The 18620-nt window shown below is 37.7% G+C and overlaps 1 protein-coding gene across 1 annotated transcript in view; it reads right to left on the minus strand.

Moving 5' to 3' along the window:
- The window catches only part of grid2 (glutamate receptor, ionotropic, delta 2), a 537930-nt gene that overhangs the window by 33218 nt on the left and 486092 nt on the right, over positions 1-18620 (minus strand). Inside the window, 1 exon segment of the mRNA XM_051950360.1 lies at positions 119-285. Coding sequence (XP_051806320.1) covers positions 119-285 — 167 coding nt within the window.

An 18620-nucleotide genomic window follows, 5' to 3' on the forward strand; every position in this document is an offset into this window, starting at 1 on the left:
TATATATATATATATATATATATAAAGCTAAAGAAGACTATATGACTAAAATGATCAGTATGGACCAACAGAGCTGTCAAATATGCTGCTCATTGTTTTTTACTGTTATGACTCCTACCTCTGGGAGAAAATGTCCCTGTAGGGGCTGCCGTGCTGCATGGCGATACCATATCCACGGTCTGGTGCATTGTTGCTGACGGTATAGAAGGAGCAATCCTCATCATTATTAGCAACATATTCCAGCACTGCTGCATCCCACACGAAGCCAAATCGTCCATACTTCACCTGACAGAAAAGGAGGGGAAAAAAAGACATTTAACAGATGTTTAACAATGCTGAGAAAGGCAGATCTTTACCTCGGTCATACAGACAAGACCCTACAACATTCAGAGTTATTGACATGATCCTGTAGATTCTAGTGATTTAAATAGACTCATTTCAAGGTATTTATGAGCTGAATGCTGCTTGAGCGCATCAACCCTCAGAGCCCCAGGCTGTTTACAGGGTAATTTCATAACTTTTACCTTTAAGCTTTTATCTTTGTCATTATAAGGGCCTCCCATATGTGTTGTATCTATTTTCTTTTCAGAATTGTTCACGCTATTTAGCTCTTCCATCATTTGTTGATAATACTATAGATGTGTTCAAATGAGGCTTCATACCAAGAAAGAAAAATCTTGTATGATGAAAGTGCTTGTTTTTACATGCGTCTCACTCATAAAATGCTGGCGGTACAGATACATTTCCATAATTGTGTGGCAGACATTTTTTGGTATAAGTAAATATCACAACCAAAACAATACTAAAAAGTACTTGGTGCTGAACAGAAATATGTCATTATTAAGTGTTCACAGCCAAGTGTGTTCAGTAGCCTTCTTGCAGAGCTGGAAAACAAGGAATATGCTCTAATTTCAAATCAGGATTACTCTTGGAACAAAAACAGGAAAGCAAGTAATTTCACTAGGAAGTAAGTTTGACAGTTTATCTTGCCACTGTTTAAAGGTAGGGACTTATTGAAGCGATAAGAGTCTGAAAACAGCTGAAGAAATTTGTAAAGATATTACTTTGGAGAAAATGAATGAGTCGTTATGACGTTATTCATCTGAAGTGGACGAATGTGTAACAAGCATAATTACAAAGCTCCAGCTCCGTTCTTTCTTGTGACATGTCATGAAGAAACATAATTGCCTATGTATGTTAATATGTATGCAGTGACTGCTTACATTGCAAAACGATCCCAGATATCAACATATGTATGCAATGACGTACTAATGAGTCTTTAAAACAAGAGCTTACCGGTAATGCACAATAACTTCATTAAAACTGATGTAAATTCAGACTTATTTTTCTCACCAACACTTTCTTACACAGACTACCGACTAGCATTATTGGAAAGGTGAAGTTATGCTGTTCTATTTGATATACACAATAAATACTTCACAGCGACTCAACAAAAAGGGATGTGAATTCGAACACAAAGCGTGTCCATCGGGTTCTAAGGGTTAAGCAGAGGAGGTCTAGGATGACTAATTTACGCCAGCACACAGACTTCACAACCACAGTATATCAGCATTTTTTAGTCCCAAAAAAAAATTGCAGCATTGCATCCAGATTACACTCTCCGTCTGCTGTGGGATGGAAAACTTCACAGCACAGCAATTTCAGTGTTCCACATTCCCTCTTGTCTGTAGCTGCATGTAGTCTTAATGGCTTGTTGGCTCATCTTCATTTTACCCTGCGGGGGTGTTTGTCGGACATGTTTTACATTTTCATGTAGGCTGCATGTCCTTGTTGTGTGTGTGCGTGGTCAGACTGTAGGCATGTCTGAAGTGTGAGACAGCTGAGATGAGACTCACAGCTTGTTTTATAGTTAAGGCAAGCTGGCTGTTGTTAACACAGCTTCTAGTTAATATTCAATACATCTATATTTTCACAAGAAAATGAAAAGCTGAGAGTAAATACGCAGGCTGTGATATTCCTAACACCTACTGACAACTCACTCAAATAGCCTTGGGTGATAAGTACAACACATGCACTCGCACACTCATGCACGCACGCACGCACGCACGCACCTTTTCATCTAACACATTATTTTGGTCTTGGTGTGTCATTAACTTTAATGGAGCTTTATGAAATTTTCAAACCCTTCTGTCTTTTTTTGTGTATATGTGTGTGTGCGCGTGTGTGTGTGTGTGTGTGTGTGTGTGTATCACCTCACTTGGCCTATGTGTGATGACTAATGTCTGAGAACTGACAAGACCTTCTGATTGGGTAATTTCACAGGCTGTAGTTCTGTACTGTGTGTGTGTGTTTTGGGATGTGTGTACATGTGTGTGTTCAATAATTCACTGTAGGGCATCAGAATGGCTCGCTCTGCTCTTTACAACCTTAAAAAGCGAAGGAAAGAGCACTTTATTACTTTGAAGAATAATTTTATGGCCTTTTATTATTGCTTTTGAATTGAAAAGATTATGGGCTTTGTGCAACGGAAATTAGTAAAAAATCTGTTTCAACTGCTTTACAATTGAACATTAAGGACACTTTTCTCACCGCGTTTGGGTGAAAAGGGCTTAAATGAATCATTATGTGCAGTATGTATGCAGTGACCTCCGATGTCAGCTGCACTGAAAACAATCAAAACTCTGCTAATCTTACGACCATTGTCCTTTGTGTGAATTTTAAGTATAAAAATTCTCACAATAGAACTAAAAATCAAAGTACCACGGAAGCTATATTTAGTTAACGCTGCATTGTAATATGCAAAGATAAACTGCAGCCATGTCTCACTACATCCACCAGTAGTGGAAATCAAGGTAACACTTTATAATAACTATACACTATTAAGCATTAGTTAAGCATTGGTTCAGCATAATTTAAGCATTAGTTAATCCTTAAATCCTCATGAACTCATCATGAATTCACCATTAGTAATGCATTACAAAGCATTAGTAAAGACAGTTTTAAATGTTCAACCAACACATTATTAAGCATTAGTTAAACATTAGTAAAGTGCTTAATTCATCGTTAACTCATCATTTGTCACTAATTAGTTATACGTGCTTAATTAATCATGAATTCATGATCTGTATGACATTTATTATGCATTACTAAGCGCTTAATAAATCCGGTTAAAATGTTTTGTTGCTCATTGATAATCTCAGTTGTTAATACTTTATAAAGGGTTAGCAACTGTGTTAGTATATGATTTACAAACACATATTCATACTCAATGAATAACTTATTAATGCGGTTACTACTCATTAGTTCAGTATATTCCGTGAGCCCATCTAAAGTGAGGACAATCTATGCTTTATAAAGCATTTATAAATGACACAGAAGCAAAGACATACAAAGTGTCAGTTTTATTGGTCCCAAACAATACAAGCTCTTTTAAATACACACTTTAAACAAATACAATCTATAAGATTTCAAGTAAACTTGACAAACATCTTCAAATAACAACAGTCTGTGATCGTATAAAATAGAAAAATAAAATACAAGCTCTTTTAAATACACACTTTGCAATCCTTAACATTTCAAGTAAACTGGTGAACTATCTCTTCAGGGCACACACACACCAGAGGTAAGTGGCTGCCTGATTCTGGGATTCCGCCAGTGCATTTCAATGGGAAACGAGTACATTCCTCCTCCTGCCAAAGGTAAGAGTTGCAGGAGGAGGAATCCGCTCGTTTCCCATTGAATTACATTGGCGGAATCCCAGAATCAGGCAGCCACCTACTTCTGGTGTGTGTGTGCCCTTGAATTGCACAAAGTGCTTTACAGTAAAACAAATATACCGTTTTCAAATATTGCAAGATAACACTAGATCATTTCTGCAACCTGTTTGCCTCTACGATCAGCTGTCATCTCTCCAGCAGGTTCTCTCTCCGACTTCCGCATTTGAGAAAATTAAAAAAAACCCGCGCGGTCTCGCTCTCCAGAACCGCGGAGGAGACTGGGACTTGTAGGACTCTGGGACGTGCAAGACGCTACTGCGCATGCTCTTACCGTCAAAAATGCTAGTGCGCATGCTCCAAAATGCAGAAGTCACGCTGGAGAGATCGTAGAGGCAAACAGGTTGCAGAAATTATCTAGTGTTATCTTGCAATATTTGAAAACGGTATATTTGTCTTACTGTAAAGCACTTTGTGCACTTCAAGGGCACCCACTTACCTCTGGTGTGTGTGTGCCCTGAAGAGATAGTTCACCAGTTTACTTGAAATGTTAAGGATTGCAAAGTGTGTATTTAAAAGAGCTTGTATTTTATTTTTCTATTTTATACGATCACAGACTGTTGTTATTTGAAGATGTTTGTCAAGTTTACTTGAAATCTTATAGATTGTATTTGTTTAAAGTGTGTATTTAAAAGAGCTTGTATTGTTTGGGACCAATAAAACTGACACTTTGTATGTCTTTGCTTCTGTGTCATTTATAAATGCTTTATAAAGCATAGATAGTCCTCACTTTAGATGGGCTCACGGAATATACTTAACTAATGAGTAGTAACTGCATTAATAAGTTATTCATTGAGTATGAATATGTGTTTGTAAATCATATACTAACACAGTTGCTAACCCTTTATAAAGTATTAACAACTGAGATTATCAATGAGCAACAAAACGTTTTAACCGGATTTATTAAGTGCTTAGTAATGCATAATAAATGTCATACAGATCATGAATTCATGATTAATTATGCACGTATAACTAATTAGTTACAAATGATGAGTTAACGATGAATTAAGCACTTTACTAATGTTTAACTAATGCTTAATAATGTGTTAGTTGAACATTTAAAACTGTCTTTACTAATGCTTTGTAATGTATTACTAATGGTGAATTCATGATGAGTTCATGAGGATTTAAGGATTAACTAATGCTTAAATTATGCTGAACCAATGCTTAACTAATGCTTAATAGTGTATAGTTATTATAAAGTGTTACCGAAATCAATCAATCATCATCCTTTCACAGACTTTATGGAGATCCTTTGACCTTGTGATCCCAAAATCCACTGGTGGATTATATATTTAAAATTGACCAATTCACACCTTTTTCAAAGCCAGAAACTGTAAAAGGATGAAGAATTGTTGCATTTCAACCTTCCACCTGTCCTTTTTTTTTTTTAGAAAACTTTACTAAAGCTAAAATTGAGACAATTTATCAACATGACTTTATCGTACAATTTCATTTTAAAAATTGCCAAAAATAAACCACTTGTATTACTCAAATTCTGTAAAAAACAAAAAAATCTGAGCTCCTTGGCACAACTTCAAAGCCATTAGTGACTCAACTACAACCAACAGTGACATGACAAAAACTCAGGGACTTTTCAGTTGTCTTTTACACAGAGCAGATCGTAGACTAGTTAAATTAGTTAACAAATTAAAAATATTTATAGTATTCAGAGTCAGGGATTTTTTCCTGTATCAGAAACATCTGGGCCACATGAGCCTACAGTTTGAAGAAAAAAAAAAACACTGAAATTGCTTGGGGTTCAGAGTTTTCATCAAAAACAAAATTGAAAGATGACATGCTGAGAACTTGTATTGTAATCTTTATTTTACTTAACTTTGTAAATTGTAGCTAATTTCATGAACATAATTGGGGAGTTTGTCTTTCTAAACTGTTCTGTCAACACATCTTAGATCAAAACAGCCTTTGAATTTCTACTGCTGTGCTTACAAAGACAGCTGAAGTTGATGCATCTACCAGCCAGTGCAGTTATAGCTGACATCCATGTCTGTTCAGACTCAAATATGTGACGAAGACAAGCGTGCAAGTTCATTTAGACAAACAAAAAATAGAGTTCAATTTAATTTGTATGTGTTCAAATATGTGTCTGCTTGGCCGATGAAGCTGGATTTGGAGCCATGACAGTAGACAAAGCTTCAAATAAAGCTTTTGCTGCAAAAAAAAGCGACAAATTCTAAAATGCAGATACTTCACACACATTTTCAATCTGCCAAAACAGAAGATCTACACAACCACCACAGGTTCGAGGTGGATCCCAAAGATTAGGGTCACAGTTCAGTATCTGATCAAATGTGAAATGTGGTCACAATGTCCCCTTTGGTTCCTGAGTTATGGTGTTGAATGACCAGAAAAGTGTTTTTGCAGAACACGGTAGAATCACAGTGAAACTGACCTTTGACCTTTTGGATAAAGAGAGTCATCACTTCATCATTTTATTCTGTTTGACCTTTTTGTGAAATTTCGTCAGAATTACCAAATGAATTAAATAAGTTATGACCTAAAATGTGTTTTGTGAAGTCCACATTGATCTTTGACAACCAAATTCTAATCAGTTCATCCCTGAGTCCCAGTTGACATTTGAGTCAGCTGTAATGAAATTCCCTCCTGGAGTTTTAGATGTATTGAGTTCACAATAATGGGACAAATCTGAGGTCACAGCGACCTTAGACCAAGAAAATCTAATCAGTTCATCCTAGAGTCCAAATGGACATTTGTACCAGATTTGAGAAAATTTCCTCCAGCTGTTCTTGCAATATCACGTTCCTGAAAACGAGACAGATGAATGGACAGACAACCATAAAGCCTAATGCTTAGAGCAATGGCTTTCACTGCCACAGGGGCATTAAAAGCCTTCAGCAAATACCCAAATAACACGGATTTTGTTGTTGAAAAACTTCTTTATTATAGAAGACCTGCCAATCAAATTAAGAGTGGTAACAACTTCCAGTCCTTTCTTATGAATTCCAGTGTTGAGACAACACTGCTGTTTGCATTCAGATCATGGCATGCCTGTAAGGGAGAGAACACACAAAAAAGCAAGAAAAACAGAAAGAAAATCCAAGTATTGGATTTGAAAGCCCCTATCTTTTGATGCCTTTTAGAAGCCAAGACAAAGTGGAATTTGTGTGTTTACTTGGACTGAGAAGGCATTTTGGAGAAAATAAATACTTGTGACTTTGGTATACCCGCATGAAAGAAAGGTGTACCTATAAAAGGAATTCATAGCAAATAAATATGAGATTAAGTGGATGAGCGAGAGTGGAGAGAATGCTGCAAATAATATTAAACACCATTGGTCTAAAAGCTAAGCCAATGCACTCAAAGTCTAAAGGTAAAAGAGAATGTGGAGTGTGAAAGGATGAGAGCTTCAGTGCTGTTGACTGGATTTTGTTATTTCTGCCAGAACACAGTTTTGGTTTCTTTCTCTTAACTTTTGAAATGAACAGCATTCTTCACATGGGAAGTAAAAATCTTCTCTGGTATTTCCATATTTAAAATAGGCAAAAGGATTTCATTTTAGGTGACCAGGTATGAATACTTATTTATAGTGTCTCCTCAAAGCTTGAATTTAATCAATATACAAATAAAAATGAAAACAATGCCAACACAGAATACAAGCACATAAAAAGGAAACGATACAATAGGCTGTGAAGTAAAATGCCGCTGTTGCCTGCAGCAGTAGCATCTGTAGCCGCTGCAGCAGCTGTGTTTTACAGAGACCAAGTATCTGCAGGGGGCACTTAATTTGATACGCCAGCGCAAGTAATCTACATGCAAAACATCACTTTAATATTGGGTCAAGTTTGATTAATTACTAAAGATGCAATCATGATCGGGGTGGTACCATAAAAGTGATGTGCTGAAGGTCAGCTTGCCCCTGCTGCTGCTTAGTGCATGGTAAATGTACTAGTACTTTGTTTGCCTTTCCCTTTTATCATTTCTATCCATCACCACAGAAAAAGTAAGGTCACTGGCAAACAAGATGGATGACCTCTCCATTGGTCAAGACTTGTTAGTTGGATTTTCTTGGCAAAGTTTTCACATGGATAGCCTAACCTGGCAAATTGCCATTTTCCAATTAAGATTGTATTTTGTTAAACTGTTTACAGGCAGTCTTAACACCTGGACTTGAGACTTCATTTTCACAGTTAACATAATATTGTTGTGAACCTGTGGTATCCTGCATACAGATAAAACAGCAGTCAGCCAGTAAACATATATACAGATGTTCACTGACTGATTGCTGTTGCTTATTTAAGAAAAAGTACCTGAAATACTTGGACAGAATTCAACATCCCAATAGTAATGACAAAAGTTGCTGAAAAATTTACATTATTTTCATTTCATATTGGAGGGAAGACGGTACAACCCCATTTTCATAGCAGCTGAGGAACATAATAAAATCAAAGACTAGCGTATATTGGAATACGTCTTCATTAAAAAAAAAAATCTATAAAACAAAATGCATTTCCATTAATATCTAAGATCAAATCCTATTTGATCTGCATCAATGCAAGCAGAGAAGAAAGCAAAAACAAAACTTACAGAACCAAGGTGTCAATTAGTCAGTGTAAAAATGCAAATACTGGACATGTTTAGTAAATTTTGTCATCTAGAAATCATATGTTTCAATGAATCAACCGATCAAATGCCATGACATTCAGCATAGGCGGTCATTTTTCTCCATCTAATCTGATCTTTTGCTGTCTAAATTGTGACTGTTGCCTGTTCCATGTGCAGCCATGATGTCAGTCCATCTACCTTTTTCATTCTCTGCCTGCCTCGTCCTCTCTTCCCATTCATTTTTCCAGTTGTGATGATATGTTCCAGGGTCTCTTTCCTTATTATGTGTCCAAAAAATGTTGCTTGCCATTTCCTAATTTTGTTCAATAGCGTATAATTTGTGTTGAGTAATTTTAAAACATCTTAGCATGTGTCTGTAAAACCACATCCCTGCTGCAGTGATTTTCTTTGACATTTTATTATTTATCCTCCAAGATTCACATTCGTACATCTGGTCGAACTGGTCGAACGTAATAGCTGAGAGTCCTCATACTGATGCTAATTGCTATTTTCTAATCTCTCAGTATAGTTTTCTTTCTCATAAATGCTGTTCTTGCCATTGCTACTCTACACAAGACATCCGTTTCACATTTCCCATCTGATGCCATCCATGAACCGAGATATTTGAAATGATGGACCTGCTTCAGCATTTCTTGGTCTACTTCTATGAAACAGGTTGGGATGGCATTTTTGTGATTCAACCATTACTTCTGTTTTCTTTTGGCTCTCTGTATTAATTATGGATACTATGGTTTGCTCACTGTTCGCTATCAGCACTGTGTCATCTGGATAACATATGCTATTACCTCAGATGGATACTCCTGATACACGCCTTGCATTTTCCTGATGATGTTTTCACTGTACTAGGAGAACAGGTCAGGTGACAGCACACACCTCTGTCTCGGCCCTCGTTTTATTGGTTGTTCTTCACTGACTTTGTTGTTTAATCTCACTGCTGCACTTTATTGCCAACACAGATTTTTTTTTATCATTTGTAAATCCTTTCCATCTGTGTTTATGTCATTTAGCATCTGGATGATTGCTTGAGGTTTCAGTGTTCACATTTTTATACGCTATTAATTTGAAAACAGTGCAAACCATCTTATGTTTTCTGTCTACATAACTAAAGAAACCTAATTAAATGCTGGTACTGTACTACTAAAGTAGATATTTTTTTTTCAGCAAAATACTGAATTCTGAAAAGCTACATATATTTTCAGTATCTAAAGCATTGGTAAATTGCTGAGTGTGCTATGTTTAGGCACTCACAACACTTGGTTTAATGCTGGGTAAATGCTGTGGTTTGATACAGAATAAAAATCACAGCGATTTGAGGCTAACATATTTAATAATATGAAACCAATACCAATATGTTTTCTGAACTGTAACCAAAGGAGTAATCTTAAATTTGCGTGAGGATATGAAGTCCTGTCTCTGGTATCCTACAAGTTACACGCCCTCCATCAACCCCGTCAACCTCCTTGATATTCTAGTAAAGTGCTTCATTTATTCAAAAGAAAAACAAACAAGTCAGCAATTACTTTTGTTACCACAACATTATTGTAAACAGAATGGAGCAGAATTTTTTAATGGTATAAGCAGCATTTCTAGGAGTCAGGGTTGATACTGTGTATATGAACCAATCTGAAGTGTTTCTTCCTCAGTATGCATTGATACAGAAGCAGGTTACTTGAGTTGCTGAGTTCACAATAGTCTGAAAGTGTAATAATAGCAGCAGCGACATGACTGCAGGGAAAACCAACTCACTCTGCAGCACTCCAGGGATTTTTAAATACAGGTTCAGTGTGAATACATAGAGGTGAACACAGCAGTAGGATAAGAAGGAATAAGAGGAAGTTTTGAGATTTTTTTTGCTGTTTTCTAATTGCTGTCTTGACAGCAAAGGGGACTTTAAGTTCATATATGCAATTAGTGATTCTGGGAATAAAGGCTAATTTTCTTATGCGCCATTCATTGTGTCAATCAGTTAAACAAATACATTGTTCATTCATCCAGTTTTCGTAATGCATTCTAAGTATTGCACTTTATATGTTCATTTTACAGTGTGTTTTTTGTTTACTATATCACTAACAGTAACTACATACAGTAGTGCGTAGAAAACAATATTTATAAGAGCTTTATTAGGTCACCTCACAAACTTTTGTCTTCATAGAGAAGAATACTTCTCAGCAGTCTTTTTTTCTCCTGCTCGATAGCTGACTGTTTCATCTTGTTTTTAATCAAATCTAAAAATGGTTGCTTTTCCTCTGAGGAGGGGATGTAAAACAATAGACAACAGTCTGTCTCTCACTGTAACGTTGTGCTCAACCAGCAAACAAAAGCCTCAATCGACAATTCCAAAGTCAGTGTTGAATTAATACGGCCCACCAGCGGGCGATAGTCATAATGTATTTTTGGTGCCGAACATAGTGTTTTAAGCAGCGGTTTAGTGTTTCATAAACCTCCCATTATCATACAAATGAGGAACAGGAGATAAGTTCTTGCACTGGCTGTCTATCCTTAGATAGCATGCAGACTTTTTTAATACTTTCATTTTCAGGTGTGTTTGAGGATTGCGATCACATCTTCAAGTCCTGCTCAGACTAAAGGGCATGCTTGTAAGGCTTTCTCAAGTGAACTCCTCATTAACTGTGTTCCGTCTAAGGTCTCCACCTACTTGGAAATGTTTGTTCTGTCAGATTAAGTTATCATGCTCATGCAGTATGTAATTATATGCAAGCGACGCTTAGTTCAGCCAGTCAACACTAACTGCTCTATCTGAGATTTATCCCCTTGCATACACACACGGTACATATGCACACACCTTTACTTCTGCTCCGTGTCCAGGGCTGTGACTCTACTTGTGCCAAGGTAATTAAATCATAAGCTATTTTTCCTCAGAAAGACTGCACAAACACTCTGGCAGGAATCACACTCACACACAGATATACATAAAGACATGAAAAAAAACAACGCAAACACAGAATCACACACCACTAAAGATCCGCCGATGAATCCTAATCGCTGCATTGCGTCTTGTTTTTCTCTCTCATGAATGTGACATGGACATCCCAGCGTGATCCATAATCACTAAATTAAAGTCATCTCAGCATCTCTTCCTTCTCTGTCCACTTTTTTCTCGATGACTCATGCCACTTTTTAATTTCTTTTCCTTCTTCCCATGGAGGTGAGAAAATGAAACAAATTCTGTTGCTCTTTCATTGCTTATGATCTCTGTGTTTAGTTTTTTAGTTTAAAAGGTGCTTTTGTGATATTGGAGGCCATTTAATGAAGCCGTAGCACGAATGGAGCAGAGCCCGAGTTATTTCTGCTGCAGCTCTGATTTGTGTCTTTATCCAGGCACACGAGCAAGAAACAGGAAATGGGGAATAGTTCAATCGAAACTAATTATTATTCATCTTTTCCCTCCATTATGTGTTATTACTAGTCCTAAATATGGGAGCAAAACACCAACTGGGTTGTGATTAAAATGTTAACGTGCTGTACAGCAGCAGTGCAACTGGAATTATGCTGCAGTGGAAAGAAGTAGATACTGTTACATTACAGTGAAACAACCAAAAAAAGGTGGCTTTACAAAATGTAGGGGAGGCCAAGTTAACAATCCAAACACAGATTAATGAAAGTACAATGGATGTCTAGTAAAATAAGAATTTAACAGCTGATCTAAAATGTTGTTTGAGAAGAGAATGCTTCCAGATTTGAAAGTCTGGATTCCCTTGTTTTAAAGCCACGGACAAGTAAAGCTAAACAGCTTTTGCATGTCTTTAAAACATCCAGATGGGTCATATCTGTGGAAATTACTACAGAGCTCACCAAACAGATCAAAACCACAACATGTAACACTCGCTCCAAATACATGTATTTAATGTTCTTGTCTGTCGGTTCACATCAGCAATGACTTTTTTTTCAGTATTTAACTGTTAAATCCACTATCTTTCCCTAAGTTGCTTAACCAGAAATATCTTAACTCCCTTATTCACATCACAACAGCGATCTGAACAGGTCGGCTGCAGGTGCTTTGTGGACATATCAACCACCAGGCTGCTGAAAGGGACAAAAGTCTGCGATAGCTCTGCTGACAGACTATCAAATCACTGGCAGAGGCTGCCGAGCAGAGCTTCACCTGGCTCTGGGTGAAAAGAAAAGGATAAGAACTAGGTGACAAGATGGCCATCAGCCAGCAGGAGGGGATAAAGTCCCTATGAGCTAAGTATTCTAAACCGAATACTTTGAGTGGAAACACAACAGAAAGAAATACACTGAAAAGTATTTCCTTACATGCACACGAGGCATGTGAATGTAATTCGTAGCATATACATGACTGCACCACACCAGGCTTTAAAAGAAAAACTGTCAAAATCTTTTCAACAACTAGAGAGGTGTGACTTCATCTAGTATTAATGGACATTCTTACCTAGACAGTGAGAAATAGAGGTTTTTCAGTGAATAGAAATGAATAATAAAACTGACCTCATTTCAGCAGTACTCACATTTTTGAAAAGGCTGCCATTCAATTATCCTTCACTCTCATATTAACAGCTACTAAAAAGCCCTCTTTTTTGATCAGCCAAATGAAGCAAAATTCGAGAATAAACAAACAACTGAGAGGGCTATTCAACAAAGAGAGCTACCTGCAGAGGATCAGACTCCTTGAGGTGAGTTCATACCGACTTCTAAAACTCTCCAGACGATCCTTTCCAATTACATTACAGAACTGGTCCAATGAGTGTCTAGGCAGTTTTCAAGAGGTCTTTCTATCTCATCCATGGTTCAAACACTCGGGCTTCAGAGTCTAGCCACGCTGAAACTTCAAAACGGCCAAACTACTCCAGGGTCCACTTTCTCTCGGTATCTTTTTCTCTCTCCTCCCCTCTCTCAGAAAAGACGCCTTCAAGGGCACCCAACATGCAAAAGGAATAGCAGATTCTTCGTCTTGCTTTAAGTTTCAAACCAAAATATATCAAAAATCTTCTCTTTCCTCATCCATAAATTACATCTTAGATTACAAACACTTTAAACGTGGCACATAACAAATCGTCCCCCAGTGTGAGGTTAGTTCTTTAAATGTTCACTATTTAGCCTTTAAGCAATGGATATGGAATGTTTTACACATGGGAGGCTCTGTGCTTTGTTCTTTCCAGGGAGAACGCACTGATGAAGTTGCAGCAAAACTGTAAAAAACTTCAGATGAAGGCTCGTGGCCATGGTGCGTTTTTTATACATGCATTATTTCAGAATTGAACAGTGTGTTTACCATATAGATTTGTTGTGCCTGCACGTCTTTACCCTTGCATCAGGCAACACAGTCCATATCCAACAGTTTTTCAACCTCCCAGTGAAATAATCAGCTTTAAACAGAGGGATGAACATTGGAAACTGTGAAGAATTTGGTTTGCAAAACATAACAGTGGCATAACAGCACATTGCAGCATTTGGTGCTGATCTGTAACAATAACCAAGATAGTCTGCCTGGGCAAGGTAAGATAAATCTGCTTGGTTATGTTTAATCTGTAGTTATATTTGTACCGTTTACCAATAGTAAGGAAAACCAGTGTTACACATAAGGTATCAAGAAAATGTAAGTGCATGTCATTCTAATTTTTTTAAACAATCATTGGTATCATTTTCCTGGAACCAAGTAGTGCAACCTGCATGTTGAATCATCACTATCATGTTTCTATTTGACTTTATAGGAATAAATGTAAGTTAAAAGATGCTTCTAATTTATGTATTGCATCAGAAGTTCTATGTTCTACTGTCAAATCTCTCATCTCTGCACATCACTGCTACCAGCTCCAAACTGTCTCCTGCAGTCTCTGCAAACTCCTTCGTATGTTTTCTTGCATCACTCCTCTTTGACTTTGATTTGTCTGATTTTGAGAAATGAGAGAGCGGCTGATGAGAGACAGACAAGCAGAAAAAAGCAACAGCTTGGAGACAAGCTCAAATCTACTTTGACGATTCATACATCTCAGGGCACGAGCGCGGAGGATCTGAAGCTTCTCTCGATGTCTTAACTTTATGGATGGTCTTTCTGCCTCTCGCTGATGTCACAATCACTCCAAACATTTGCTCTCCCATCATGTCTATGTGGAACAGGGCAAGGAACATTCGGCTCTCTGAGCAAACTGATACGCCTCCTGTACATCCCCCCAGAGTTGTGTTTGCTCGCATTTTCATTCTGCAAGCACGCAGTGAATTAATACAAGCAGCAGATAAGAAAGGACTTTGTGTATCTGTAGTGGGTGTGAGGACAGTGATGGAGGTTCAATCAATCAGTCAATCAGACTTTATTTGTGCAGCACTTTTCATACAAATAGAATGTAACACAAAGTGCTTTACAGAACAAGGTTAATAGCATCAAAACGTTTGATAAAAATGCAGTTTAATTCACAACTCTGAGGACTACAGGTTGTATTTACAACACTACCTGTGTCATTTCTAGTCTCCTCCTGCTTTTGGCCATAACACACACGTAAATATTACTAGGTGGTTTTAGTCTGACTGTGTCTCTCTCTCTCTCTCTCTCTCACACACACACACACACACACCAACCTACAAATGGTTTTGTCTTTTCCTTAAGCCAGATAGTTCTGTCTCTTGGCTCGTACACTCTGCCTCTTTTGCTTGCATCCCACATGCTCTGCGCTGCCTTTGTTTGGGCTTTATTTGACAAATCAGAGAGCATTACAATGAGAAGCTGCTCCCCAGCCAAAATTTCCCCCCCAAGCCTGCACTAGCTGGCTTCTCGTAGATATGTGAAGATGTGAATAACGATAAGATTAGGTGCAGGCAAATCAATCAAGTCACAGAAGAGTGAGACAGCACCTCCTCCTCCATGCATCACGCTGCATCAATATACATGAGGAAGGTTGTTTCAGGACAGGCTCTCTTGAAATGTATGAGGAGAAGATTGTTTAAATAACTTTACATTTGCCTTTTGTTCTTGTACATATTGCGGCTTTTCATTTTAATGTTTTTACATGAAAGAGGATGTGCTTTTGAAATCGGAAATAGAATACTAAAAGAACCATAACCAATGTTAACAGTATTTTTAAATTACACATACAGATATAGAACATAAGTGCAGCACTACATCTCCTGTCAAAATTGCTTCCCTCGCTATTCTCTCGTGATTAATGAACAATCATTTCCCTCTTCCGAGAACCAAAACACATAAAGACACTCATGGCCCAGTCTCAGATGATGAAAGCCTGGCACGCAGGTGGCATCAATTTCTCATGAGGCGTTCTGTCCGAATGTTTGCTCTTGTGGCAACAGTCGCCTCCGTCCCTGGAGACGCAATATGACAACTTCTTCACTCCCTCTCCTCTCTTTGTTTTCTCTGTTGTTTAATTACCATCAGCTGTCATTAGTCGTCTTTGTTTCTTCAGGAAGAAGGAGCGACAGAAAAAAGAAGAAATTAATCGCCTATTGCCACGCTCTATGCAAATCTTTGCTCAGACCCCGTTAAGCCGATGAGAGATGTGATAGTGGAAGAGTGGAGTAATTGGAGACAGATGTTGGAGAGACGGATCATCCGAGACGGATCAGTGAGCCAAAACTAAGATGCCACCCTTAATAGGATCTGGCACAGAAAAAAAAAAAAATTATTTCTCTCTGTTTCCTTTTTATCCTCCCTTTGCACAACTGTATTTTTCATAATAAAGTCTTTTGTTACATTTGCTTGCCTTTGCAAAGTATGAATCATTCCATTAGTCTTGTGGGTGTGGTGTTGTGCACTTTATTCCGAATCAGTTCTCTTGGACACATAGATGATATGTATGTGTGACTCAGGCCACGGAGGGTTCATTCACATCCTGGGTTACTGCTCTGCGTGTACCCTGTTGCATGGCAACGCAGCACGCATCAGTGGCACCTAACCAGCCCACAACAAAGACAACACAAAGCCTGACAAGGAACTAATTACATAAATTAAAATGGCTCTGTTCTGCTTCACACAGACCCAAAGCACTATTCAATCACAGGACAAAGATTTACACAAAAATAAAACAATATTAAAACTTTTCTAACTAAATACAGGGTAAATGCAGCTTCCATGTGTGAAGATGAGTGTTGGTAAAAATCACAGGACTTTGCCAGAGATTTTAGGAAGCAGTATTTAATCCAATACCTGCCACTTCTTATACTAACAAAACTAAATAGCAGCATAATGCCTCACACAACGCAGAGACGAATAAACAGCATCGACTCAAATCTTCAGAGTTCTTCCACACAGCATGCACACTCACACAAATGCTATGTGGCCTCGCTGTGCAGCAGCTGTTTACGGCATCCTCTGGACAGTGAGTTATGACAAGCAGTGAATGTGTCGCTGTACTCACCTGTTTGAATGGCGCTCTGCAAGCTCTGCGGCTTTACGAAGTCAACCACAATCTGCTCTGGGCTCAACTTCTATGCTCAGTTATTCTCAATAAAAAAAATATGACTGGCCCTTCAGCCTCTCTTGCTTTGCTGCGCTCCTCAAAAATTTCAGCCTTTTAGCTGAATGAACGCTCAGCAGTCGCATCGTCAAAAACAGGAGAAAGGTCAAGCACACGTCCCTGAGGGTGGTTTTTTAGGAACAAAGAAAGAAGTCACAGCTGCAGCATTTAGCCAGCGTGCACCTGCAGTCACTTTTCTTTCAATGCTATTCTAATTATGCAACAAGAGCAACACAAAGTTGTTTTGGTACTGTCCAGCATGAAAGCCAGAGAGGTTAAATATGCCTGAAACTGCCATCTGAAGCCACATGCTGTTTGCATGTTATTACCAGTAATAAATTACCCATTACATCAATCTTTTTCCAAAGTCGGGCGCAAAAATATGCACATTATTCACTGCCTTCAAACAACTCCACGTCCTCACGTCTTTTGTCGAAGGTGGAGAAATGTCTTATGAACTTCCAGATTTTAATTTAAATATCTAACAGTGAGAACACCCCCGTGTAATATCGCTTGAATGTCAAATGATTCAGTTGCATCACCTCTCAAGGACTGTATTATTTCTACTTGACAAGCAGAATATTTCATCTTATGAACAAAGAAGAGCAAACACTTTAAAAAGGCTGCGCTTAAATCCAGAAGATAAAGTACAAACATAAAGACACAACTATGAACAAACCTGTGATCACTGACACAACAGTGAGAAAACCTGTGATTACTGAAGCAATATCAAATACACCTGTGATTCCAAATTAGTTGAATGAAATAGCAAGGGAATAACAGAACTTTCTCAGTTTAAGATCTACAGGCCAGGTAAACTGAAAAATATAATATACAGTTAAGTGTACCTATTATTGGGATGAGTGACAAAAACTTGAGAAGAAACAAATCCTCACAGATGTCAAATGAGAGATGACCACTAAATGAGGGACAAACCTCTCCAATATAGAAAATAAAGCTATCTTCTTGATACTATGAAGTCCATTAAACTTAATCAATCTTGTTCTTTGTTTCTTCCAAAAAGCTGTATATTTTAAGTAAAGCATTTCAAAAACACCAACACAACCAATATTCTGTTTTTAAAACTACTCCTGTTGCCCCTTCAATATGTTTAAAAACAACAAGATTACAATATAATATGTGACAAGTTTTACCTTGTAAAACACACACTAACTCAGCCACATTGCGATGCAGTGCTGTTGATTAAAATTGCAATTGAATTTGTCTTTCGTTTCATGAATATTCCACTCTTCTTGGCATATTGCCTCGGGTAGTATATAGTTCACAAGGGACTCACCAAGAATATATTGCTGACAAACTGATTTTATGTCCCTGTTGCAGGTAGTGGACTCAAACTGCAGCATCTGTTCACTTCAGGGTGCTATGAGGGGACTTCTTTAGTTTGATATTTACTGTGTTCCCTAAATAAGTTTGTACAATTTGTATTCAATTAGAATTCAGAATGTTTTACACTGATGCGCACTTAAAAAACATGCAATCATACTGGACTTCAAGTCACAGTTTCATTTTAAAAAAATATGTTTGACTTGAATGGACTGTTTTTTTAATCTTCTATTTAAAATTACATATTTTTAATTTTCACACATTTGTACACAGTAGGCAGCATTTTTTTTTTTTTTGGAAAATTACAGACTAGTTCTTGTCAAGTTTGTGCCCTCCACATTTTACAGAAATGGTTTAACCCGAGTTCCCAAGTTTAAGCCAAATGATGGATCGGGGCGATGGCCTGTGCCAACATGTTGTTTACACATTGTTAACACTCTGCTAACATGTTAGCAATGTGTTAATAAAATATGAACACTGTGTTGCATGCGTA

The sequence above is a fragment of the Acanthochromis polyacanthus genome, chromosome 7, assembly GCF_021347895.1.
Source record: "Acanthochromis polyacanthus isolate Apoly-LR-REF ecotype Palm Island chromosome 7, KAUST_Apoly_ChrSc, whole genome shotgun sequence".
Taxonomy (NCBI): Eukaryota; Metazoa; Chordata; class Actinopteri; family Pomacentridae; genus Acanthochromis; species Acanthochromis polyacanthus.